This window comes from Seriola aureovittata, chromosome 19 (assembly GCF_021018895.1).
Source record: "Seriola aureovittata isolate HTS-2021-v1 ecotype China chromosome 19, ASM2101889v1, whole genome shotgun sequence".
NCBI lineage: Eukaryota > Metazoa > Chordata > Actinopteri > Carangiformes > Carangidae > Seriola > Seriola aureovittata.
The window spans coordinates 9,662,969-9,689,791 of record NC_079382.1 but is presented as its reverse complement, the minus strand read 5'-3'; the positions used below and the strand labels follow the sequence as shown (position 1 = coordinate 9,689,791).

Genomic DNA, 26,823 nt, shown 5'->3' with positions numbered 1-26,823 from the left:
CTCAACATTGGTAGCGACACAGCAACCCCTCCAGACCTCAAAAAGAAAGTCTGTCTGCTTATAGAGATATGTTACATAAATATATATCCATCCCAAAGCCTGTCAGTATATGTTCATATTATATATGTAAATATAAAAGATAGACATATATGTTCAAATTTAATTAGAAATTATTAAGAAAGTCATATATAACCATCTATTTTTTAATCAATTTTACTATGAGTATTTCACATATGTTATAAATTATATCTTCATATATCCAGAGGATGTATATATGTCATAACAATATATCCTTTTATAGGTGACATATATGGTAACATCACTTTTGATATAGGGACATACGCCTACGTCATATGTCATAGGTCATAGTATAGTAAGCAATGAAAAAATACCACAGTACAATAAGGCATAAAAACATCAACGTATAGTAAGGGATAAAAAGTCATAGTATAATGAGGCATAAAAAGTCATAGTATATTAAGGCATAAAAATGACATATTATAGTAAGACATAAAAACTCAGTAAGGCATAAGAAGTCATAGGATAATAAGGCATAAAAATGTCATATTATAAGAAGGTATTAGAGTCGCCAATAAAATGACTGCTCGTCATGTCTTTGGATTTGGGGGAGGAATCTGGAGTATTCAGAGAAAAACCACGCCAGCACCGGTAGGACATGCATATTCTATGGAAAGGCCCCAGGCCCAGGATTCAAATCCAGAAGACTCTCACTGTGAGCAACCAGTTTTAACGACTGCATCACTGTGTTGCCACATAAATGAATCATCATATATTAAGGCACGAAAACGTGATAGTACAGTAAGGTATAAAAAAACTCATTGTATAGTGAGGCATAAATTGTAATAGTATAGTAAGGTATAAAAATGTGAAAAAAATGTCATAGTATAGTAAGGCATAAAAACTTCATATTATAGTATGTCATAAAAATGTCAAATAATTTCATAGTATAGCAAGGCATAAAAATGTAAAAAAATATCATATTATAATAAGTCAGAAAAAGTAATAGTATAGTATGTCATAAAAATGTGAAAAAGTATCATAGTATAGTAAGACATAAAAATGGAAAATAATGTCATAGTATAGTAAGGTATAAACATGTGAAAAAACTTCATAGTATAGTAAGGCATAAAAACTTCATAGTATGGTATGTCATAAAAATGTCAAATAATTTCATAGTATAGCAAGGCATAAAAATGTCAAAAAATATCATATTATAATAAGTCAGAAAAAGTAATAGAATAGTATGTCATAAAAATGTGAAAAAGTATCATAGTATAGTAAGACATAAAAATGGAAAATAATGTCATAGTATAGTAAGGCATAAAAATCTGAAAAAATGTCATAGTATAGTAAGGCATAAAAATGGAACATAATGTCATTGTATAGTAAGGTATAAACATGTCATAGTATAGTATGTCATAAAAATGTGAAAAAATGTCATAGTATAGTAAGGCATGAAAATGTGAAAAAATGTCATAGTATAGTAAGGCATAAAAATGTGAAAAAACGTCATAGTATAGTAAGACATAAAAATGGAAAAATAAATTCATAGTATAGTAAGGTATAAATATGTGAAAAAGTGTCATAGTATAATAAAGCATAAAAACATGATAGTATAGCATGTCATAAAAATGTGATAGTATAGTATGTCATAAAAATGTGAAAAAATGTCATAGTATAGTAAGGCATAAAAATGTGAAAAAATGTCATAGTATAGTAAGGCATAAAAATGTGAAAAAATGTCATAGTATAGTATGTCATAAAAATGTGAAAAAATGTCATAGTATAGTAAGGCATAAAAACTTCAAAATATAGTATGTCATAAAAATGTCAAATAATTTCATAGTATAGCAAGGCATAAAAATGTGAAAAAAATGTCATAGTATAGTAAGGCAGAAAAAGTAATAGAATAGTATGTCATAAAAATGTGAAAAAGTATCATAGTATAGTAAGACATAAAAATGGAAAATAATGTCATAGTATAGTAAGGTATAAACATGTGAAAAAGTGTCATAGAATAATAAAGCATAAAAACATGATAGTATAGTATGTCATAAAAATGTGATAGTATAGTATGTCATAAAATTGTCAAATAATGTCATAGTATAGTATGTCATAAAAATGTGAAAAAATATCATAGTATAGTAAGGCATAAAAATGTCATAGTATAGTATGTCATAAAAATGTGAAAAAAATGTCATAGTATAGTAAGGCAAAAAAATGTGAGAAAACGTCATAGTATAGTAAGGCATAAAAATGTGAAAAAACGTCATAGTATAGTATGTCATAAAAATTTGAAAAAATTTCAAAGTATAGTAAGGCATAAAAATGTGAAAAAACGTCATAGTATAGTAAGGCATAAAAATGTGAAAAAAATGTCATAGTATAGTAAGGCATAAAAATGTGAAAAAATGTCATAGTATAGTAAGACATAAAAATGGAAAATAATGTCATAGTATAGTAAGGCATAAAAATGTGAAAAAAATGTCATAGTATAGTATGTCATAAAAATGTGAAAAAATGTCATAGTATAGTAAGACATAAAAATGGAAAATAATGTCATAGTATAGTATGTCATAAAAATGTGAAAAAATGTCATAGTATAGTAAGGCATAAAAACTTCATAGTATAGTATGTCATAAAAATGTCAAATAATTTCATAGTATAGCAAGGCATAAAAATGTAAAAAAATATCATATTATAATAAGTCAGAAAAAGTAATAGAATAGTATGTCATAAAAATGTGAAAACGTATCATAGTAAAGTAAGACATAAAAATGGAAAATAATGTCATAGTATAGTAAGGTATAAACATGTGAAAAAGTGTCATAGTATAATAAAGCATAAAAACATGATAGTATAGTATGTCATAAAAACGTCATAGTATAGTATGGCATAAAAATGTGAAAAAAATGTCATAGTATAGTAAGGCATGAAAATGTGAAAAAAATGTCATAGTATAGTAAGGCATAAAAATGTGAAAAAACGTCATAGTATAGTAAGGCATAAAAATGGAAAAATAAATTCATAGTATAGTAAGGTATAAACATGTGAAAAAGTGTCATAGTATAATAAAGCATAAAAACATGATAGTATAGCATGTCATAAAAATGTGATAGTATAGTATGTCATAAAAATGTGAAAAAAATGTCATAGTATAGTAAGGCATAAAAATGTGAAAAAAATGTCATAGTATAGTAAGGCATAAAAATGTGAAAAAAATGTCATAGTATAGTATGTCATAAAAATGTGAAAAAAATGTCATAGTATAGTAAGGCATAAAAACTTCAAAATATAGTATGTCATAAAAATGTCAAATAATTTCATAGTATAGCAAGGCATAAAAATGTGAAAAAAATGTCATAGTATAGTAAGGCAGAAAAAGTAATAGAATAGTATGTCATAAAAATGTGAAAAAGTATCATAGTATAGTAAGACATAAAAATGGAAAATAATGTCATAGTATAGTAATGTATAAACATGTGAAAAAGTGTCATAGAATAATAAAGCATAAAAACATGATAGTATAGTATGTCATAAAAATGTGATAGTATAGTATGTCATAAAATTGTCAAATAATGTCATAGTATAGTATGTCATAAAAATGTGAAAAAATATCATAGTATAGTAAGGCATAAAAATGTCATAGTATAGTATGTCATAAAAAATGTGAAAAAATGTCATAGTATAGTAAGGCAAAAAAATGTGAGAAAACGTCATAGTATAGTAAGGCATAAAAATGTGAAAAAACGTCATAGTATAGTATGTCATAAAAATTTGAAAAAATTTCAAAGTATAGTAAGGCATAAAAATGTGAAAAAACGTCATAGTATAGTAAGGCATAAAAATGTGAAAAAATGTCATAGTATAGTAAGGCATAAAAATGTGAAAAAATGTCATAGTATAGTAAGACATAAAAATGGAAAATAATGTCATAGTATAGTAAGGCATAAAAATGTGAAAAAATGTCATAGTATAGTATGTCATAAAAATGTGAAAAAATGTCATAGTATAGTAAGACATAAAAATGGAAAATAATGTCATAGTATAGTATGTCATAAAAATGTGAAAAAAATGTCATAGTATAGTAAGGCATAAAAACTTCATAGTATAGTATGTCATAAAATTGTCAAATAATGTCATAGTATAGTTAGGCATAAAAATGTAAAAAAATATCATATTATAATAAGTCAGAAAAAGTAATAGAATAGTATGTCATAAAAATGTGAAAACGTATCATAGTAAAGTAAGACATAAAAAATGTGAAAAAAATGTCATAGTATAGTAAGGTATAAATATGTGAAAAAATGTCATAGTATAATAAAGCATAAAAACATGATAGTATAGTATGTCATAAAAACGTCATAGTATAGTATGGCATAAAAATGTGAAAAAATGTCATAGTATAGTTAGGCATAAAAATGTGAAAAAACGTCATAGTATAGTAAGGCATGAAAATGTGAAAAAATGTCATAGTATAGTAAGGCATAAAAATGTGAAAAAATGTCATAGTATAGTAAGGCATAAAAATGTGAAAAAATGTCATAGTATAGTATGTCATAAAAATGTGAAAAAATGTCATAGTATAGTAAGGCATAAAAACTTCATAGTATAGTAAGGCATAAAAATGTCATAGTATAGTATGTCATAAAAATGTCAAATAATTTCATAGTATAGCAAGGCATAAAAATGTGAAAAAATGTCATAGTATAGTAAGGCAGAAAAAGTAATAGAATAGTATGTCATAAAAATGTGAAAAAGTATCATAGTATAGTAAGACATAAAAATGGAAAATAATGTCATAGTATAGTAAGGTATAAACATCTGAAAAAGTGTCATAGAATAATAAAGCATAAAAACATGATAGTATAGTATGTCATAAAAATGTGATAGTATAGTATGTCATAAAATTGTCAAATAATGTCATAGTATAGTATGTCATAAAAATGTGAAAAAATATCATAGTATAGTAAGGCATAAAAATGTCATAGTATAGTATGTCATAAAAATGTGAAAAAAATGTCATAGTATAGTAAGGCAAAAAAATGTGAGAAAACGTCATAGTATAGTAAGGCATAAAAATGTGAAAAAAATGTCATAGTATAGTAAGGCATAAAAATGTGAAAAAAATGTCATAGTATAGTATGTCATAAAAATGTGAAAAAAATGTCATAGTATAGTAAGGCATAAAAACTTCATAGTATAGTATGTCATAAAAATGTCAAATAATTTCATAGTATAGCAAGGCATAAAAATGTGAAAAAATGTCATAGTATAATAAGGCATAAAAATGTCATAGTATATTAAGGCATAAAAATGTCATAGTATAGTATGTCATAAAAACGTCATAGTATAGTAAGGCATAAAAATGTCATAGTATAGTAAGGCATAAAAATGTGAAAAAATATCATATTATAATAAGTCAGAAAAAGTAATAGAATAGTATGTCATAAAAATGTGAAAAAATGTCATAGTATAGTATGTCATAAAAATTTGAAAAAATGTCATAGTATAGGAAGGCATAAAAATGTGATAGTATAGTATGTCATAAAAATGTGAAAAAACGTCATAGTATAGTTAGGCATAAAAATGTCAAATAATTTCATAGTATAGCAAGGCATAAAAATGGAAAATAATGTCATAGTATAGTAAGACATAAAAAATGTGAAAACGTATCATAGTATAGTAAGACATAAAAAATGTGAAAAAACATCATAGTATAGTATGGCATAAAAATGTGAAAAAACATCATAGTATAGTAAGGCATAAAAATGTGAAAAAACGTCATAGTATAGTAAGGCATAAAAATGTGAAAAAACGTCATAGTATAGTTAGGCATAAAAATGTCATAGTATAGTAAGGCATAAAAATGTGAAAAAATGTCATAGTATAGTAAGGCATAAAAACTTCATAGTATAGTATGTCATAAAAATGTCAAATAATTTCATAGTATAGCAAGGCATAAAAATGTAAAAAAATATCATATTATAATAAGTCAGAAAAAGTAATAGTATAGTATGTCATAAAAATGTGAAAAAGTATCATAGTATAGTAAGACATAAAAATGGAAAATAATGTCATAGTATAGTAAGGTATAAACATGTGAAAAAACTTCATAGTATAGTAAGGCATAAAAACTTCATAGTATGGTATGTCATAAAAATGTCAAATAATTTCATAGTATAGCAAGGCATAAAAATGTCAAAAAATATCATATTATAATAAGTCAGAAAAAGTAATAGAATAGTATGTCATAAAAATGTGAAAAAGTATCATAGTATAGTAAGACATAAAAATGGAAAATAATGTCATAGTATAGTAAGGTATAAACATGTAAAAAAGTGTCATAGTATAATAAATCATAAAAACATGATAGTATAGTATGTCATAAAAATGTGAAAAAATCTCATAGTATAGTAAGGCATAAAAATGTGAAAAAACATCATAGTATAGTATGTCATAAAAATTTGAAAAAATGTCATAGTATAGGAAGGCATAAAAATGTGAAAAAATGTCATAGTATAGTAAGGCATAAAAATCTGAAAAAATGTCATAGTATAGTAAGGCATAAAAATGGAACATAATGTCATTGTATAGTAAGGTATAAACATGTCATAGTATAGTATGTCATAAAAATGTGAAAAAATGTCATAGTATAGTAAGGCATGAAAATGTGAAAAAATGTCATAGTATAGTAAGGCATAAAAATGTGAAAAAACGTCATAGTATAGTAAGACATAAAAATGGAAAAATAAATTCATAGTATAGTAAGGTATAAATATGTGAAAAAATGTCATAGTATAGTAAGGCATAAAAACTTCATAGTATAGTATGTCATAAAAATGTCAAATAATTTCATAGTATAGCAAGGCATAAAAATGTAAAAAAATATCATATTATAATAAGTCAGAAAAAGTAATAGAATAGTATGTCATAAAAATGTGAAAACGTATCATAGTAAAGTAAGACATAAAAATGGAAAATAATGTCATAGTATAGTAAGGTATAAACATGTGAAAAAGTGTCATAGTATAATAAAGCATAAAAACATGATAGTATAGTATGTCATAAAAACGTCATAGTATAGTATGGCATAAAAATGTGAAAAAATGTCATAGTATAGTTAGGCATAAAAATGTGAAAAAACGTCATAGTATAGTAAGGCATGAAAATGTGAAAAAATGTCATAGTATAGTAAGGCATAAAAATGTGAAAAAATGTCATAGTATAGTAAGGCATAAAAATGTGAAAAAATGTCATAGTATAGTATGTCATAAAAATGTGAAAAAATGTCATAGTATAGTAAGGCATAAAAACTTCAAAATATAGTATGTCATAAAAATGTCAAATAATTTCATAGTATAGCAAGGCATAAAAATGTGAAAAAATGTCATAGTATAGTAAGGCAGAAAAAGTAATAGAATAGTATGTCATAAAAATGTGAAAAAGTATCATAGTATAGTAAGACATAAAAATGGAAAATAATGTCATAGTATAGTAAGGTATAAACATCTGAAAAAGTGTCATAGAATAATAAAGCATAAAAACATGATAGTATAGTATGTCATAAAAATGTGATAGTATAGTATGTCATAAAATTGTCAAATAATGTCATAGTATAGTATGTCATAAAAATGTGAAAAAATATCATAGTATAGTAAGGCATAAAAATGTCATAGTATAGTATGTCATAAAAAATGTGAAAAAATGTCATAGTATAGTAAGGCAAAAAAATGTGAGAAAACGTCATAGTATAGTAAGGCATAAAAATGTGAAAAAATGTCATAGTATAGTAAGGCATAAAAATGTGAAAAAATGTCATAGTATAGTATGTCATAAAAATGTGAAAAAATGTCATAGTATAGTAAGACATAAAAATGGAAAAAATGTCATAGTATAGTAAGGCATAAAAATGTGAAAAAATGTCATAGTATAGTATGTCATAAAAATGTGAAAAAATGTCATAGTATAGTAAGACATAAAAATGGAAAATAATGTCATAGTATAGTATGTCATAAAAATGTGAAAAAATGTCATAGTATAGTAAGGCATAAAAACTTCATAGTATAGTATGTCATAAAAATGTCAAATAATTTCATAGTATAGCAAGGCATAAAAATGTAAAAAAATATCATATTATAATAAGTCAGAAAAAGTAATAGAATAGTATGTCATAAAAATGTGAAAACGTATCATAGTATAGTAAGACATAAAAATGGAAAATAATGTCATAGTATAGTAAGGTATAAACATGTGAAAAAGTGTCATAGTATAATAAAGCATAAAAACATGATAGTATAGTATGTCATAAAAATGTGATAGTATAGTATGTCATAAAATTGTCAAATAATATCATAGTATAGTAAGACATAAAAATGTGAAAAAATGTCATAGTATAGTAAGGCATAAAAATGTCATAGTATAGTTTGTCATAAAAATGTGAAAAAATGTCATAGTATAGTAAGGCATAAAAATGTCATAGTATAGTATGTCATAAAAATGTGAAAAAATGTCATAGTATAGTATGTCATAAAAATGTGAAAAAATGTCATAGTATAGTAAGGCATAAAAATGTGAAAAAATGTCATAGTATAGTATGTCATAAAAATGTGAAAAAATGTCATAGTATAGTAAGACATAAAAATGGAAAATAATGTCATAGTATAGTAAGGTATAAACATGTGAAAAAGTGTCATAGAATAATAAAGCATAAAAACATGATAGTATAGTATGTCATAAAAATGTGATAGTATAGTATGTCATAAAATTGTCAAATAATGTTATAGTATAGTATGTCATAAAAATGTGAAAAAATATCATAGTATAGTAAGGCATAAAAATGTCATAGTATAGTATGTCATAAAAAATGTGAAAAAATGTCATAGTATAGTAAGGCAAAAAAATGTGAGAAAACGTCATAGTATAGTAAGGCATAAAAATGTGAAAAAATGTCATAGTATAGTAAGGCATAAAAATGTGAAAAAATGTCATAGTATAGTATGTCATAAAAATGTGAAAAAATGTCATAGTATAGTAAGACATAAAAATGGAAAATAATGTCATAGTATAGTAAGGCATAAAAATGTGAAAAAAATGTCATAGTATAGTATGTCATAAAAATGTGAAAAAATGTCATAGTATAGTAAGACATAAAAATGGAAAATAATGTCATAGTATAGTATGTCATAAAAATGTGAAAAAATGTCATAGTATAGTAAGGCATAAAAACTTCATAGTATAGTATGTCATAAAAATGTCAAATAATTTCATAGTATAGCAAGGCATAAAAATGTAAAAAAATATCATATTATAATAAGTCAGAAAAAGTAATAGAATAGTATGTCATAAAAATGTGAAAACGTATCATAGTATAGTAAGACATAAAAATGGAAAATAATGTCATAGTATAGTAAGGTATAAACATGTGAAAAAGTGTCATAGTATAATAAAGCATAAAAACATGATAGTATAGTATGTCATAAAAATGTGATAGTATAGTATGTCATAAAATTGTCAAATAATATCATAGTATAGTAAGACATAAAAATGTGAAAAAATGTCATAGTATAGTAAGGCATAAAAATGTCATAGTATAGTTTGTCATAAAAAATGTGAAAAAATGTCATAGTATAGTAAGGCATAAAAATGTCATAGTATAGTATGTCATAAAAATGTGAAAAAATGTCATAGTATAGTATGTCATAAAAATGTGAAAAAATGTCATAGTATAGTAAGGCATAAAAATGTGAAAAAATGTCATAGTATAGTAAGGCATAAAAATGTGAAAAAATGTCATAGTATAGTATGTCATAAAAATGTGAAAAAATGTCATAGTATAGTATGTCATAAAAATGTGAAAAAATGTCATAGTATAGTAAGGCATAAAAATGTGAAAAAATGTCATAGTATAGTATGTCATAAAAATGTGAAAAAATGTCATAGTATAGTAAGGCATAAAAATCTGAAAAAATGTCATAGTATAGTAAGGCATAAAAATGGAAAATAATGTCATAGTATAGTAAGGTATAAACATGTGAAAAAGTGTCATAGTATTATAAAGCATAAAAACATGATAGTATAATAAGGCATAAAAACATGATAGTATAGTATGTCATAAAATTGTCAAATAATGTCATAGTATAGTAAGGCATAAAAATGTCATAGTATAGTATGTCATAAAAATGTGAAAAAATGTCATAGTATAGTACGGCATAAAAATGTCATAGTATAGTATGTCATAAAAATGTGAAAAAATGTCATAGTATATTATGTCATAAAAATGTGAAAAAATGTCATAGTATAGTAAGGCATAAAAATGTGAAAAAATGTCATAGTATAGTATGTCATAAAAATGTGAAAAAATGTCATAGTATAGTATGTCATAAAAATGTGAAAAAATGTCATAGTATAGTAAGGCATAAAAATGTGAAAAAATGTCATAGTATAGTATGTCATAAAAATGTGAAAAAATGTCATAGTATAGTAAGGCATAAAAATCTGAAAAAATGTCATAGTATAGTAAGGCATAAAAATGTGAAAAAATGTCATAGTATAGTAAGGTATAAACATGTGAAAAAGTGTCATAGTATAATAAAGCATAAAAACATGATAGTATAATAAGGCATAAAAACATGATAGTATAGTATGTCATAAAATTGTCAAATAATGTCATAGTATAGTAAGGCATAAAAATGTCATAGTATAGTATGTCATAAAAAATGTGAAAAAATGTCATAGTATAGTAAGGCATAAAAATGTCATAGTATAGTATGTCATAAAAAATGTGAAAAAATGTCAAATAATGTCATAGTATAGTAAGACATAAAAAATGTGAAAAAATGTCATAGTATAGTAAGGCATAAAAATGTGAAAAAATGTCATAGTATAGTATGTCATAAAAATGTGAAAAAATGTCATAGTATAGTATGTCATAAAAATGTGAAAAAATGTCATAGTATAGTAAGGCATAAAAATGTCATAGTATAGTATGTCATAAAAATGTGAAAAAATGTCATAGTATAGTAAGGCATAAAAATGTGAAAAAATGTCATAGTATAGTAAGGCATAAAAATGTCATAGTATAGTTTGTCATAAAAAATGTGAAAAAATGTCATAGTATAGTAAGGCATAAAAATGTGAAAAAATGTCATAGTATAGTTAGGCATAAAAATGTGAAAAAACGTCATAGTATAGTAAGGCATGAAAATGTGAAAAAATGTCAAATAATGTCATAGTATAGTAAGGCATAAAAATGTGAAAAAATGTCATAGTATAGTAAGGCATAAAAACTTCATAGTATAGTATGTCATAAAAATGTCAAATAATTTCATAGTATAGCAAGGCATAAAAATGTGAAAAAATGTCATAGTATAGTAAGGCAGAAAAAGTAATAGAATAGTATGTCATAAAAATGTGAAAAAGTATCATAGTATAGTAAGACATAAAAATGGAAAATAATGTCATAGTATAGTAAGGTATAAACATGTGAAAAAGTGTCATAGTATAATAAAGCATAAAAACATGATAGTATAGTATGTCATAAAATTGTCAAATAATGTCATAGTATAGTATGTCATAAAAATGTGAAAAAATGTCATAGTATAGTAAGGCATAAAAATGTCATAGTATAGTATGTCATAAAAAATGTGAAAAAATGTCATAGTATAGTAAGGCAAAAAAATGTGAGAAAACGTCATAGTATAGTAAGGCATAAAAATGTGAAAAAACATCATAGTATAGTAATGTCATAAAAATGTGAAAAAATGTCATAGTATAGTAAGGCATAAAAATGTGAAAAAATGTCATAGTATAGTAAGGCATAAAAATGTGAAAAAATGTCATAGTATAGTAAGGCATAAAAATGGAAAATAATGTCATTGTATAGTAAGGTATAAACATGTCATAGTATAGTATGTCATAAAAATGTGAAAAAATGTCATAGTATATTATTTCATAAAAATGTGAAAAAATGTCATAGTATAGTAAGGCATAAAAATGTGAAAAAATGTCATAGTATAGTATGTCATAAAAATGTGAAAAAATGTCATAGTATAGTAATGTCATAAAAATGTGAAAAAATGTCATAGTATATTAAGGCATAAAAATGTGAAAAAATGTCATAGTATAGTATGTCATAAAAATGTGAAAAAATGTCATAGTATAGTAAGGCATAAAGATCTGAAAAAATGTCATAGTATAGTAAGGCATAAAAATGGAAAATAATGTCATTGTATAGTAAGGTATAAACATGTGAAAAAGTGTCATAGTATAATAAAGCATAAAAACATGATAGTATAATAAGGCATAAAAACATGATAGTATAGTATGTCATAAAATTGTCAAATAATGTCATAGTATAGTAAGGCATAAAAATGTCATAGTATAGTATGTCATAAAAATGTGAAAAAATGTCATAGTATAGTATGTCATAAAAATGTGAAAAAATGTCATAGTATAGTAAGGCATAAAAATGTCATAGTATAGTATGTCATAAAAATGTGAAAAAATGTCATAGTATAGTAAGGCATAAAAATGTGAAAAAATGTCATAGTATAGTAAGGCATAAAAATGTGAAAAAATGTCATAGTATAGTATGTCATAAAAATGTGAAAAAATGTCATAGTATAGTATGTCATAAAAATGTGAAAAAATGTCATAGTATAGTTAGTCATAAAAATGTGAAAAAATGTCATAGTATAGTAAGTCATAAAAATGTGAAAAAATGTCATAGTATATTAAGGCATAAAAATGTGAAAAAATGTCATAGTATAGTATGTCATAAAAATGTGAAAAAATGTCATAGTATAGTAAGGCATAAAGATCTGAAAAAATGTCATAGTATAGTAAGGCATAAAAATGGAAAATAATGTCATTGTATAGTAAGGTATAAACATGTGAAAAAGTGTCATAGTATAATAAAGCATAAAAACATGATAGTATAATAAGGCATAAAAACATGATAGTATAGTATGTCATAAAATTGTCAAATAATGTCATAGTATAGTAAGGCATAAAAATGTCATAGTATAGTATGTCATAAAAATGTGAAAAAATGTCATAGTATAGTATGTCATAAAAATGTGAAAAAATGTCATAGTATAGTAAGGCATAAAAATGTCATAGTATAGTATGTCATAAAAATGTGAAAAAATGTCATAGTATAGTAAGGCATAAAAATGTGAAAAAATGTCATAGTATAGTAAGGCATAAAAATGTGAAAAAATGTCATAGTATAGTATGTCATAAAAATGTGAAAAAATGTCATAGTATAGTATGTCATAAAAATGTGAAAAAATGTCATAGTATAGTTAGGCATAAAAATGTGAAAAAACGTCATAGTATAGTAAGGCATAAAAATGTGAAAAAATGTCATAGTATAGTAAGGCATAAAAATGTGAAAAAATGTCATAGTATAGTATGTCATAAAAATCTGAAAAAATGTCATAGTATAGTAAGGCATAAAGATCTGAAAAAATGTCATAGTATAGTAAGGCATAAAAATGGAACATAATGTCATTGTATAGTAAGGTATAAACATGTCATAGTATAGTATGTCATAAAAATGTGAAAAAATGTCATAGTATATTATTTCATAAAAATGTGAAAAAATGTCATAGTATAGTAAGGCATAAAAATGTGAAAAAATGTCATAGTATAGTATGTCATAAAAATGTGAAAAAATGTCATAGTATAGTATGTCATAAAAATGTGAAAAAATGTCATAGTATAGTAAGGCATAAAAATGTGAAAAAATGTCATAGTATAGTATGTCATAAAAATGTGAAAAAATGTCATAGTATAGTAAGGCATAAAAATCTGAAAAAATGTCATAGTATAGTAAGGCATAAAAATGGAAAATAATGTCATTGTATAGTAAGGTATAAACATGTGAAAAAGTGTCATAGTATAATAAAGCATAAAAACATGATAGTATAATAAGGCATAAAAACATGATAGTATAGTATGTCATAAAATTGTCAAATAATGTCATAGTATAGTAAGGCATAAAAATGTCATAGTATAGTATGTCATAAAAATGTGAAAAAATGTCATAGTATAGTATGTCATAAAAATGTGAAAAAATGTCATAGTATAGTAAGGCATAAAAATGTGAAAAAATGTCATAGTATAGTATGTCATAAAATTGTCAAATAATGTCATAGTATAGTAAGGCATAAAAATGTCATAGTATAGTATGTCATAAAAATGTGAAAAAATGTCATAGTATAGTAAGGCATAAAAATGTCATAGTATAGTATGTCATAAAAATGTGAAAAAATGTCATAGTATAGTAAGGCATAAAAATGTGAAAAAATGTCATAGTATAGTAAGGCATAAAAATGTGAAAAAATGTCATAGTATAGTATGTCATAAAAATGTGAAAAAATGTCATAGTATAGTATGTCATAAAAATGTGAAAAAATGTCATAGTATAGTAAGGCATAAAAATGTCATAGTATAGTATGTCATAAAAATGTGAAAAAATGTCATAGTATAGTAAGGCATAAAAATGTGAAAAAATGTCATAGTATAGTAAGGCATAAAAATGTGAAAAAATGTCATAGTATAGTATGTCATAAAAATGTGAAAAAATGTCATAGTATAGTATGTCATAAAAATGTGAAAAAATGTCATAGTATAGTTAGGCATAAAAATGTGAAAAAACGTCATAGTATAGTAAGGCATGAAAATGTGAAAAAATGTCATAGTATAGTAAGGCATAAAAATGTGAAAAAATGTCATAGTATAGTAAGGCATAAAAACTTCATAGTATAGTATGTCATAAAAATGTCAAATAATTTCATAGTATAGCAAGGCATAAAAATGTGAAAAATGTCATAGTATAGTAAGGCAGAAAAAGTAATAGAATAGTATGTCATAAAAATGTGAAAAAGTATCATAGTATAGTAAGACATAAAAATGGAAAATAATGTCATAGTATAGTAAGGTATAAACATGTGAAAAAGTGTCATAGTATAATAAAGCATAAAAACATGATAGTATAGTATGTCATAAAAATGTGATAGTATAGTATGTCATAAAATTGTCAAATAATGTCATAGTATAGTATGTCATAAAAATGTGAAAAAATGTCATAGTATAGTAAGGCATAAAAATGTCATAGTATAGTATGTCATAAAAAATGTGAAAAAATGTCATAGTATAGTAAGGCAAAAAAATGTGAGAAAACGTCATAGTATAGTAAGGCATAAAAATGTGAAAAAACATCATAGTATAGTATGTCATAAAAATTTGAAAAAATGTCATAGTATAGGAAGGCATAAAAATGTGAAAAAATGTCATAGTATAGTAAGGCATAAAAATCTGAAAAAATGTCATAGTATAGTAAGGCATAAAAATGGAACATAATGTCATTGTATAGTAAGGTATAAACATGTCATAGTATAGTATGTCATAAAAATGTGAAAAAATGTCATAGTATAGTATGTCATAAAAATGTGAAAAAATGTCATAGTATAGTAAGGCATAAAAATGTGAAAAAATGTCATAGTATAGTATGTCATAAAAATGTGAAAAAATGTCATAGTATAGTATGTCATAAAAATGTGAAAAAATGTCATAGTATAGTAAGGCATAAAAATTTGAAAAAATGTCATAGTATAGTATGTCATAAAAATGTGAAAAAATGTCATAGTATAGTAAGGCATAAAGATCTGAAAAAATGTCATAGTATAGTAAGGCATAAAAATGGAAAATAATGTCATTGTATAGTAAGGTATAAACATGTGAAAAAGTGTCATAGTATAATAAAGCATAAAAACATGATAGTATAATAAGGCATAAAAACATGATAGTATAGTATGTCATAAAATTGTCAAATAATGTCATAGTATAGTAAGGCATAAAAATGTCATAGTATAGTATGTCATAAAAATGTGAAAAAATGTCATAGTATAGTATGTCATAAAAATGTGAAAAAATGTCATAGTATAGTAAGGCATAAAAATGTCATAGTATAGTATGTCATAAAAATGTGAAAAAATGTCATAGTATAGTAAGGCATAAAAATGTGAAAAAATGTCATAGTATAGTAAGGCATAAAAATGTGAAAAAATGTCATAGTATAGTTAGGCATAAAAATGTGAAAAAACGTCATAGTATAGTAAGGCATAAAAATGTGAAAAAATGTCATAGTATAGTAAGGCATAAAATTGTGAAAAAATGTCATAGTATAGTATGTCATAAAAATGTGAAAAAATGTCATAGTATAGTAAGGCATAAAAATCTGAAAAAATGTCATAGTATAGTAAGGCATAAAAATGGAACATAATGTCATTGTATAGTAAGGTATAAACATGTCATAGTATAGTATGTCATAAAAATGTGAAAAAATGTCATAGTATATTATTTCATAAAAATGTGAAAAAATGTCATAGTATAGTAAGGCATAAAAATGTGAAAAAATGTCATAGTATAGTATGTCATAAAAATGTGAAAAAATGTCATAGTATAGTATGTCATAAAAATGTGAAAAAATGTCATAGTATAGTAAGGCATAAAAATGTGAAAAAATGTCATAGTATAGTATGTCATAAAAATGTGAAAAAATGTCATAGTATAGTAAGGCATAAAAATCTGAAAAAATGTCATAGTATAGTAAGGCATAAAAATGGAAAATAATGTCATTGTATAGTAAGGTATAAACATGTGAAAAAGTGTCATAGTATAATAAAGCATAAAAACATGATAGTATAATAAGGCATAAAAACATGATAGTATAGTATGTCATAAAATTGTCAAATAATGTCATAGTATAGTAAGGCATAAAAATGTCATAGTATAGTATGTCATAAAAATGTGAAAAAATGTCATAGTATAGTATGTCATAAAAATGTGAAAAAATGTCATAGTATAGTAAGGCATAAAAATGTCATAGTATAGTATGTCATAAAAATGTGAAAAAATGTCATAGTATAGTAAGGCATAAAAATGTGAAAAAATGTCATAGTATAGTAAGGCATAAAAATGTGAAAAAATGTCATAGTATAGTATGTCATAAAAATGTGAAAAAATGTCATAGTATAGTATGTCATAAAAATGTGAAAAAATGTCATAGTATAGTTAGGCATAAAAATGTGAAAAAACGTCATAGTATAGTAAGGCATAAAAATGTGAAAAAATGTCATAGTATAGTAAGGCATAAAAATGTGAAAAAATGTCATAGTATAGTATGTCATAAAAATGTGAAAAAATGTCATAGTATAGTAAGGCATAAAAACTTCATAGTATAGTATGTCATAAAAATGTCAAATAATTTCATAGTATAGCAAGGCATAAAAATGTGAAAAAATGTCATAGTATAGTAAGGCAGAAAAAGTAATAGAATAGTATGTCATAAAAATGTGAAAAAGTATCATAGTATAGTAAGACATAAAAATGGAAAATAATGTCATAGTATAGTAAGGTATAAACATGTGAAAAAGTGTCATAGTATAATAAAGCATAAAAACATGATAGTATAGTATGTCATAAAAATGTGATAGTATAGTATGTCATAAAATTGTCAAATAATGTCATAGTATAGTATGTCATAAAAATGTGAAAAAATGTCATAGTATAGTAAGGCATAAAAATGTCATAGTATAGTATGTCATAAAAAATGTGAAAAAATGTCATAGTATAGTATGTCATAAAAATGTGAAAAAATGTCATAGTATAGTAAGACATAAAAATGGAAAATAATGTCATAGTATAGTAAGGCATAAAAATGTGGAAAAAATGTCATAGTATAGTAAGACATAAAAATGGAAAATAATGTCATAGTATAATAAGTCAGAAAAAGTAATAGAATAGTATGTCATAAAAATGTGAAAAAGTATCATAGTATAGTAAGACATAAAAATGTGAAAAAATGTCATAGTATAGTAAGGCATAAAAATGTCATAGTATAGTATGTCATAAAAATGTGAAAAAATGTCATAGTATAGTAAGGTATAAACATGTGAAAAAGTGTCATAGTATAATAAAGCATAAAAACATGATAGTATGATAAGGCATAAATACATGATAGTATAGTATGTCATAAAATTGTCAAATAATGTCATAGTATAGTATGTAATAAAAATGTGAAAAAATGTCATAGTATAGTAAGACATAAAATTGGAAAATAATGTCATAGTATAGTATGTCATAAAAATGTGAAAAAATGTCATAGTATAGTAAGACATAAAATTGGAAAATAATGTCATAGTATAGTATGTCATAAAAATGTGAAAAAATGTCATAGTATAGCAAGGCATAAAAATGTCAAAAAATATCATATTATAATAAGTCAGAAAAAGTAATAGAATAGTAAGGCATAAAAATGTGAAAAAATGTCATAGTATAGTAAGGCATAAAAATGGAAAATAATGTCATAGTATAGTAAGGTATAAACATGTGAAAAAGTGTCATAGTATAATAAAGCATAAAAACATGATAGTATGATAAGGCATAAAAACATGATAGTATAGTATGTCATAAAATTGTCAAATAATGTCATATTATAGTAAGACATAAAAATGGAAAATAATGTCATAGTATAGTATGTAATAAAAATGTGAAAAAATGTCATAGTATAGTAAGACATAAAAATGGAAAATAATGTCATAGTATAGATAGGTATAAACATGTGAAAAAGTGTCATAGTATAATAAAGCATCAAAACATGATACTATAATAAGGCATAAAAACATGATAGTATAGTATGTCATAAAAATGTGAAAAAATGTCATAGTATAGTAAGACATAAAAATGTGAAAAAATGTCATAGTATAGTAAGGCATAAAAATGTCAAGAAACGTCATAGTATAGTAATATATAAAATGTCATAGTATAGTAAAGCATAAATTAGTCATATTATAGTAAGGAATAAAGATATGATGGTATATCAGGGAATAAACTACACACACATAGATGCCAACCCTGGGATTTGAATCCAGAGCTTTCACACTATTAGGCAACACTTCCAACCACTACACCACCAATCAAACCTGTTTTTCAATGTTTGGAGAACAACCATGAAAAGGTCATGTTATGATAAGGCATTAAACGTCATTATAAGGCATAAAAGTGTCAAAAAACGTCATATCATACTAAGGCATAAAATGTCATAGTATAGTAAGTTACAAATAAGTCATATTATAGTAAGGAATTAAGACGTCATAGTATATTAAGGAATAAACTACACACACATAGATGCCAAAGCTAGGATTCACAGCAAGAACCTTCTTACTGTGAGGAGACAGTTTTTACCACTAGACCACTAAGTAAACGCACTATTCAATGTTTGGAGAATAACCATAAAATGGTCATACTATAGTGAGGCATAAAACATCATAATATAGTAAGCCATAAAAATGTCATAGCATAGCAAGGCATAAAAACATTATAGTATAGTGAGGCATCAAAATGTCAAAAAACATCACACCACAGTAAGGCATTAAACTTCATGAAAACGTCATGTATGTTAAGGTTTAAAAATGTCATAGTATGTTAAGGCATAAAAATGTCAAAAAAAAATCATAGTATAGTAAGGCATTAAACATCATCTTATAGTAAGGCAAAAACATCATAGTATAGTAAGGCACAAAAACGTTATAGTATAGTGAGGCAAAAAACGTCATAGTAAGGCATAAAAATATAGTATAGTAAGGTGGAAAAAATGTCATAGTATAGTAAGATATAAATACGTCATAGTAAGGTATAAATACATCAGCAAGGCATAAAAAATCACTGTATAGCCAGGCATAAAAATGTCATAGTAGAAGAAGGCAAAAAAATGTCATTGTGAAATTTTCATGGGGCTTTTCCACAGAAATTAAACTCTTACTTTAATCTACCATTTTATTTTCACTCCTGGTGCTGGCCTACAGAAGAAAGGAGCCAGGTTTAGCTTGCTAGTTAAGGCTAGCTAACATTGTTAAATAACATTAGTTTTCATTTTTCTGGTGACTAGTTACCACTATGATATTCTCACATGACCTGAGCCTTCAGATAGCCATTCGTAAAATGAATGAATGGTTTTATTTTGAAGGAGACATAATGTAGCTTGTGGTATTATTTCCGCTGCTCTCTGTGTGCTTCATGCAGCTACAGTGACATCACGGGGACTGACTGTACCTATGGTAGGAACGCCTATAGGCAACTACTGGTAAATACGTCCTCTGATACCATTCAGTCATTAAACTTAGAATTTCCCAACCATGAATCCTAAACGAGAGAAAAGTGTGTAATTTTATTATTATTCATTTTATTAGTAGTACAGACTTTAATATCAAAACTTATGTGTACCATTTTACATATTCTTTGAACTCACCACTAGGGGTCCTACCACAGCCCCTGTATTGAAGTGACATTGACGTTAGGTAAAAGGACTGTATAGGACTTTTATAACATGCTGGAAGATTCCCCAAAGTCCTTTACATACTATATGAACATGAAATAACAGCAGTGACCCACTTTGTTTTGCACAACATAAATTTTATTAGCATAATTGATCTTCCAAAAACAATAAACATAAATTTTCAAGTAAAACGATTTTGGGAAATGTTTATCAGAACTAGTAGGAATATTTGAGTGGGGTCCTTTTATTTTCAGGCCCATTCATGTGAACAGTCATGTAACAGATGGAGCTTGCCAAAGGGGAGTAAAACAGCAGAACAAGGCTGTATGGAACCTGCCTCAAAGGATTCAATGTTTCACCTCTGTCTACTCACTCAGTGCAAGGAACTGACACAGGGTGGCGTTTATCACAATGTTTTTATCTCTGTTTTGGTGGTTTTCCTACAGAGAAAAGTGTACAAGAAGCCACTGAGGGAAAAATGACAATGAATCCAATTGATGCAACAACATTAACCCCCTAAAATACATTTTACAGTTCACGTGAATGGGACAATGTGCTATTATGAAAGGTTTTCTCTGTAACCAGCAGCTTTTATTTTGTAAGGCTTTCAAGCACCTTGTTTTTGTGTACAGCCACACACACAGCTCCCACTGCATTACATCACAAAAATATAGAGACATCTACAGGTATATGCACACATATATTGCCACAATTCAATGATTAAATAGATGGCAAGGTAAATAAAAATAAGAATGTACAACCCAAATTAAAAATAATTGAAAAACTGTTTTCCACAAGACATTATTCTACAAAGAAAGCAGAATAAATGAACAAATAATTACATTAAAAAAGAAGAATGAGCTTTGCAGCAGGCAAAACGAATCATGACAGTGAAGCTAAATTAGCTCATGATTTCCATCAGTTTCCTTAATTAAGCAAAAATATGAAAGATAAAATAAATGAACAGAATTATAAGGCTATTTACAAGTGCGAGAGGGAATGGGAGAAAGGAGGTGGAGTTGTCATGATTCAAAACAGTAAATTCTTGTGGACAAAGCTCATTTCTGCCTCAAAGAGGAGCCATCAGAGGGCAGGGGCATCCAATCACGTCACAGTTGCACAGGGTGATAGCCAATCAGATACACTCTTTAAACAGCACAGGATCAAATTATTTTACAGAGTAGACTACTGTACTATAGTCCCTGAGGAATGAAAACCCACCCAGACTGACTGCTCACATGTTGTACACACACAGACACACACACGCATACACAGTACTTGTGATCAAGTTTGCTCGAATCCCACGGAGCTCTGCATCAACTGCTGCGCTCGTCTGGGCTGTTCAAGGATGTCAGGATCATCACAATGACAACTTTCTACCCCTGCACTTCTCCCATCACTCTACTGCAGTTTACAACATTCTTGGCTTCCCTCTCCCCCTCCCCCCGCAATGTTCCTCAGTTTTAGTTCATTTCAAGTCTATAGCAGAGTAGAGTGGCCTCATCGAGACAACAAAGCTGCTGTCACCGACCCGCTGTTCACTGCAGGCATTTCAATCAATGGCTGCTTGCTCAATCCATAAACCCTTATTGATCGGATAAGGGGAAAGTGAAGACATGGGTCTCTGAGTTTGTTGGGGGTGTCAGTCGAAGATGAAGGGACATCTTGGTCAGATGAAAAAGTGATTTTCCAGACTGACATCGCAAAGTTCGTGCTGTGTGACATTTTAAAAAGGTCCATCCTTCTCTACATCAACATTACGGATCCCCATGGAAACAGACACCACACTAAGACTGGCTGTAGGAGTTGCTTTGGTTCCCATTGGAGCTCTGGTCGCTTTCACTAGAGACAGGACAGAAAGAAAAATGGAAACACTCTATCATATGTGATACTTCATCTCTTCGAAGACAAAGTGAAGTTAACTGCAGTTGGGAGGAAACATAACTGCAGAAAAAAAGTCCAAAAAGCGATGATCTGAAGTTACTTAATTAACTCATTAGTATGTTTGCATTTATTCAAAAACGACACTTCTGTAAATATGACTTAAAAATGTGATATTACGATTGGACAGTGAAGTACACAGAATTATGTTAAGAGTACTTTTTTCTTTGTTACACATGGGAAAACCCACTCCAGTATGTTCAGATTCAACATGACACCAGGTAAATGCAGCTTTATGCTGTTTACAAATGGTTTATTGTACTCACTCATAAATAAATATAATTAAATAAAGATTAAAAACATAAATAAATTAGCCACGCCCCATCAAATAAAAATGTACTGATTACAAAAGCAGGGTTGACATACATCAGATTTACCTGTTAGGAGGAGGTTTGGGCTTAGGCATCTTGTTTAGCACAGCCGCTATCTCCTTCCTGTCGTCAAAATTTTTCCACTGGTCGTATAGCTTCAGAATGACACGAATAATCTCCAGGATCTTGACAGAAAACACAAACACAAGATAACACATTGAAACCGCAGCTGACACCCCATGAAGATAAGTAGCACTTCATGGTGTAGAGACATCAAAGCCAGGGGAACTAGGAGATGACTACGACACTTTTGCTGCCTTGAAAGTGAAAAGTTGCATAATGTATATTTAAAGGGTAGTAATTGTTTTGACAAAAACTGTTTGATTCTTCCTCATCAAAAATACTAGAGGCAACTTTAAATAATGCAACAGAGGTCAGTCTTACTTTGTCCATGTCAACAGAGAGCTCCGCAAACCACTGTCTGGCATCTTTCTGTTGTACCACGCAGGCGACATGCAGACAGGCTGTGGGCGGAAAAGACGAACAACTGATCATGTTACATCTAATAAAGCTTGTTTTAAGTCCATAACTACATTACATGGCAGCAATGACAAATGCATAGGGTCAGCTCTTACCCAGGGCAATCATGAAGGGAGGGTAGAGCAGACACAGATCTGTCCTGTATGTGTCATTCACTATTCGCCTGGTACAGACACATTACAGCACAGTGAGTGAAGCTACCAAAAACAGCAAAATCTAGTTCTTTTTGCATTTAAATATCAATAATTCTATGGCAAAAGCAACAGATAAATGCCCACAGACCAGGCCAGGGGCAGCAGCATGTCCTCCTGTCCCATGTCCTGCACATACTGCAACAGTGGTCTGTAGGGGTGGTACACGATCAGGCAGCAGTCCTGAAACATAAGTTACATCAGTGATAAGTCATCCAGACAACCGCTCAATTAGGCCAAACTCAGTAGCAAAGATAAAGATCTTTTCTACTCACCATCAACTCCAGAAGGTAGAACTCACATTCTAATATCTGTAAAGACACGAATTAAAATTGTATTGTCAGGCCATTAAACTGAATTAGTTAAAAATACAACCCATGTTTCAAATATGAGTGGAACATCAAGCTGGTTTGACGCTGCATGTGTTTTTAAGTAACCACCTGCAGTGATGCTACATTTGACAGCTCACACACACTTCCTCACTGAATGATATTACATTAAATATTAATATAAAGTAAAATCTACATTTTGCCTTTGATTATTTTTTGTATTGCCAGATGAAGGACCACAGATAAACACTTGTGAACAACCCCAATAACCAATGTTATCAACTACTGCAAAAACTATGTGTATATGTCCAGACTATCCTTGTGCCACCATCAATCACTTTTACTACATCTGCAGAGTGGACATGAAAATTAATGTGTAGGAGTTGCAGCACCCCGCTAACTTATTCTATACTATGTGAGCCGCTCCCTCCTTTTGTCGCTTCATGGTGGCTCACTATAAATAATAGTTAACACAGCTTTCTGGACAGGCAGTGTGTCAGGACAGCCCTTGTGACGTCCTGGCAATTCAGTGGAAATGATGGATAAATAAAATCCTGCACTTGACACCACAGTGAGAGATGCTGTGCAGAATGAATGCATGCACACTTGTGCACAGGTGGCCATGGTCGAAGCTTTCTCTCACAGCAACAGAGATTTCATCATAGAACTGCGAACATTAGTTGTGGAATCTCACGTATTGATAGACACTAATGTGGCAACACTGTGTTGGTATGCTGTAATGTAGCACGGCAGTGCATAAATAACTTTGCAGAGGAAGCAGGAAAACAACTAGCATACATGATCCACTGGCACATGGCTATTTTAGTGGTTTAACTAGTGAATTATGTCAAGCTTTGTTTTACTGTTTTAGCATTAATTCAAAACAGTCTATGTCTACATGTAGACCTCCATTCAAACCTGACCCTTGTTCAAACATGAGTTAATGTCATGCCCATCCCTCAACTAAATCCGACAAATGTAAACTGTTACAAAGTCTTTTTACTTACATGATTCATTCTGTAAGGGAACTCCTTTGGGAAGGCATAGGAGAACCTTGTTTTCACTGTTGGAAAGTAAAAAAACAAAACAAAATGATTGTAGGGGAAAGCACACTTTGACCGATATGGACTGCAACAGTGGTGCTATACTCACAAGTTTAGGAAATATATTAATGAAAGTTGTCACTTACACACAGATGTTGCTGCAGAGATCAGCCTGGTATTAGATACAACTCCAAATTCCTGAAATGTTTAAGAAAATCATGAAAACTCATGTCAAAAATCTAATGCAGGCCTTAGACTTGTATTTTGCTCACTCATCATTTCCCATGGTCTAAGACACTCAAAATGTCTTAATGTCAAATTATTATGTTGCAGGCAACATAGAAACTTCCATACCTCAACTTTGGAAGCCAGGAAAACACAGGTAGGAGCCATGAGCACCGGGTCTATACTTTTCAGGGAATACCTGCAAACAAGAAGAGATAAGTAATGATCAACTTTTCGATCCTAAGAGTAAGACTTAAGACAAAAACATGAGAAGAGACAAGAAAGATCTTACACTTGAAAAGCTATAATAACCTCACATAAAGGGTCACGGGCAAAGTGCCCACTAGCTTTCCTACTAGCTTTCAACTATTTCTTTATGCAATATTATTGTGGGTAATGCAGTGGTGCATTTGTGATACTCTATACTACCTGCTCCTGCACACCTGCCTCACTGAATAGATGTTTTCAGTTTTCTCTGCTTTGATACTCTATACTACTAATTATGACTCGTCACAGCAGAAAAAGCACAGGTATAGTTTATACTGCTAACAATGGCTTGGATCCATTAAATGTGAGCCAGTAAACCTTATCAGTGAACAACCATAGACAGTGCCAGGGCCCTGTAACTAATAAAGCTAAATGGTGTGCAGCCTTTATTGATTTTATTGAGTAGACCTGTGGTTTTCCTGCTGTGTCATGTCAAATGTATGCTGTGAAAAAGGCCTACATGGATATAATGGCCAAGCAGATGATGTCATTCACTGTTTAGATAATGTTGTCTTCTAAATGTTGTTCACCCTAAGGAGACAACATTAGACTGTACCACCTATTACGATAATAAACACATATTATGAGATTTGAGTTCTGAATTGCTATATCACAAGCTCTGCCTATTCCTTACCTGGCATAGAAGCGTTTGAAGTAGACAGTTGCAGTGGCAATGACCTGCTGCCGCAGCTTCAGGTGTTCCCCTAAAGCCTGGATGACTGAAAGAGATACACATACATGCACGAACATACATGTCATTCTCAGTTATGTATATACAGTATTATCAATACTGTATAAGCAGATGTGGTGCTGTGTTATTAAGTGTAAAAGATTAACAGGTATTTAACTAACGCCAACCTCAGGCCAAAACATACGATGACACAAATATAAATACCATTGGCAAAGAAGATCTGCAGCTTCCAGTACTCCTCTTCTGTGAGAAATTTCAGGTCCTTCTGTCTCTCTTTCATCAGGTCCTGTTTATCCAGGACCCACTGCAGACTTAGAAAGATAAAATAAACATTATTATTAAAATGTAATCACACTTACTGTGAGCAACCCAGCTAGCGAGTAGCACAACAACATCAGCACTCCACTGTGCTAGCCAAATACGTTGCGGTCGCGAAGCATGAAAACTATAAAAGGAAGGTAGTCTAATTCAGCTTTTAAAAACGACATATCTATAAAAGTGTTTCTCTCTGTTTGTGTATGTCAGTGTATATATTTTTTTTTACAATAGCAGGAGTTCAGGAGAGACAGGTAGCGTCGCCGTACGATGCCGCACAAACACAGCTAGGCCTCACAACAAAGACGGCGATTTACAAAATAAAGACATAACATGTCAAATTGTTAGTAAAAACTTACTAATGGGAACTTTGCCAGAAGTTACCCGCCATGTCGTAGTAGTTGAGGTAGAGAAGAACACTTTAAATTGATATTACTTTCGCACAAAGAAGTGAATACCACAGGCAAAATAGTTACGCTAAGCAGACACTGGAGTAACACCAAAACTCTTTCGGAGCGTCAATAGAATGGTTCCGGAATTTTAGTTCCACCCGCAAAACTTCAACACGAAGGTTTAAATAAAAGTTTCTCATTTTCCTTGGTATT

General features: G+C 28.3%; 1 protein-coding gene across 2 annotated transcripts; it reads right to left on the bottom strand.

The window, feature by feature from the left end:
* Positions 1–20,481: 20,481 nt before the first annotated feature.
* Positions 20,482–26,717, bottom strand: ccnc (cyclin C). 2 transcript variants are annotated; one of them, XM_056363525.1, is made up of 12 exons: positions 26,578–26,717; positions 26,108–26,214; positions 25,847–25,931; positions 25,075–25,144; positions 24,867–24,918; positions 24,685–24,740; positions 23,624–23,659; positions 23,440–23,531; positions 23,253–23,320; positions 23,062–23,141; positions 22,673–22,802; positions 20,482–22,207 (listed from the first exon to the last, which is right to left on the bottom strand). In XM_056363525.1, the coding sequence occupies exons 1-11, from the start codon at positions 26,607–26,609 to the stop codon at positions 22,680–22,682; spliced, it is 801 nt and encodes a 266-aa protein (XP_056219500.1). In that variant the 5' UTR covers positions 26,610–26,717; the 3' UTR covers positions 20,482–22,207; positions 22,673–22,679. The 2 variants fall into 2 exon arrangements, with proteins under 2 accessions (XP_056219500.1, XP_056219499.1); XM_056363524.1 differs by having other exon boundaries at positions 22,684–22,802.
* Between the last annotated feature and the right edge of the window lie 106 nt (positions 26,718–26,823).

Excerpts from the sequence above, each read along its gene's own strand:
- ccnc (XM_056363524.1), bottom strand. The coding sequence starts at position 26,609 with ATGGCGGGTAACTTCTGGCAAAGTTCCCATTA. Across the intron at positions 23,321-23,439 it reads ATGCTGCTGCCCCTGGCCTG|GCGAATAGTGAATGACACAT; the intron begins GTCTGTGGGCAT and ends TGTCTGTACCAG. Across the intron at positions 22,803-23,061 it reads TCTCTGTTGACATGGACAAA|ATCCTGGAGATTATTCGTGT; the intron begins GTAAGACTGACC and ends TTTTCTGTCAAG.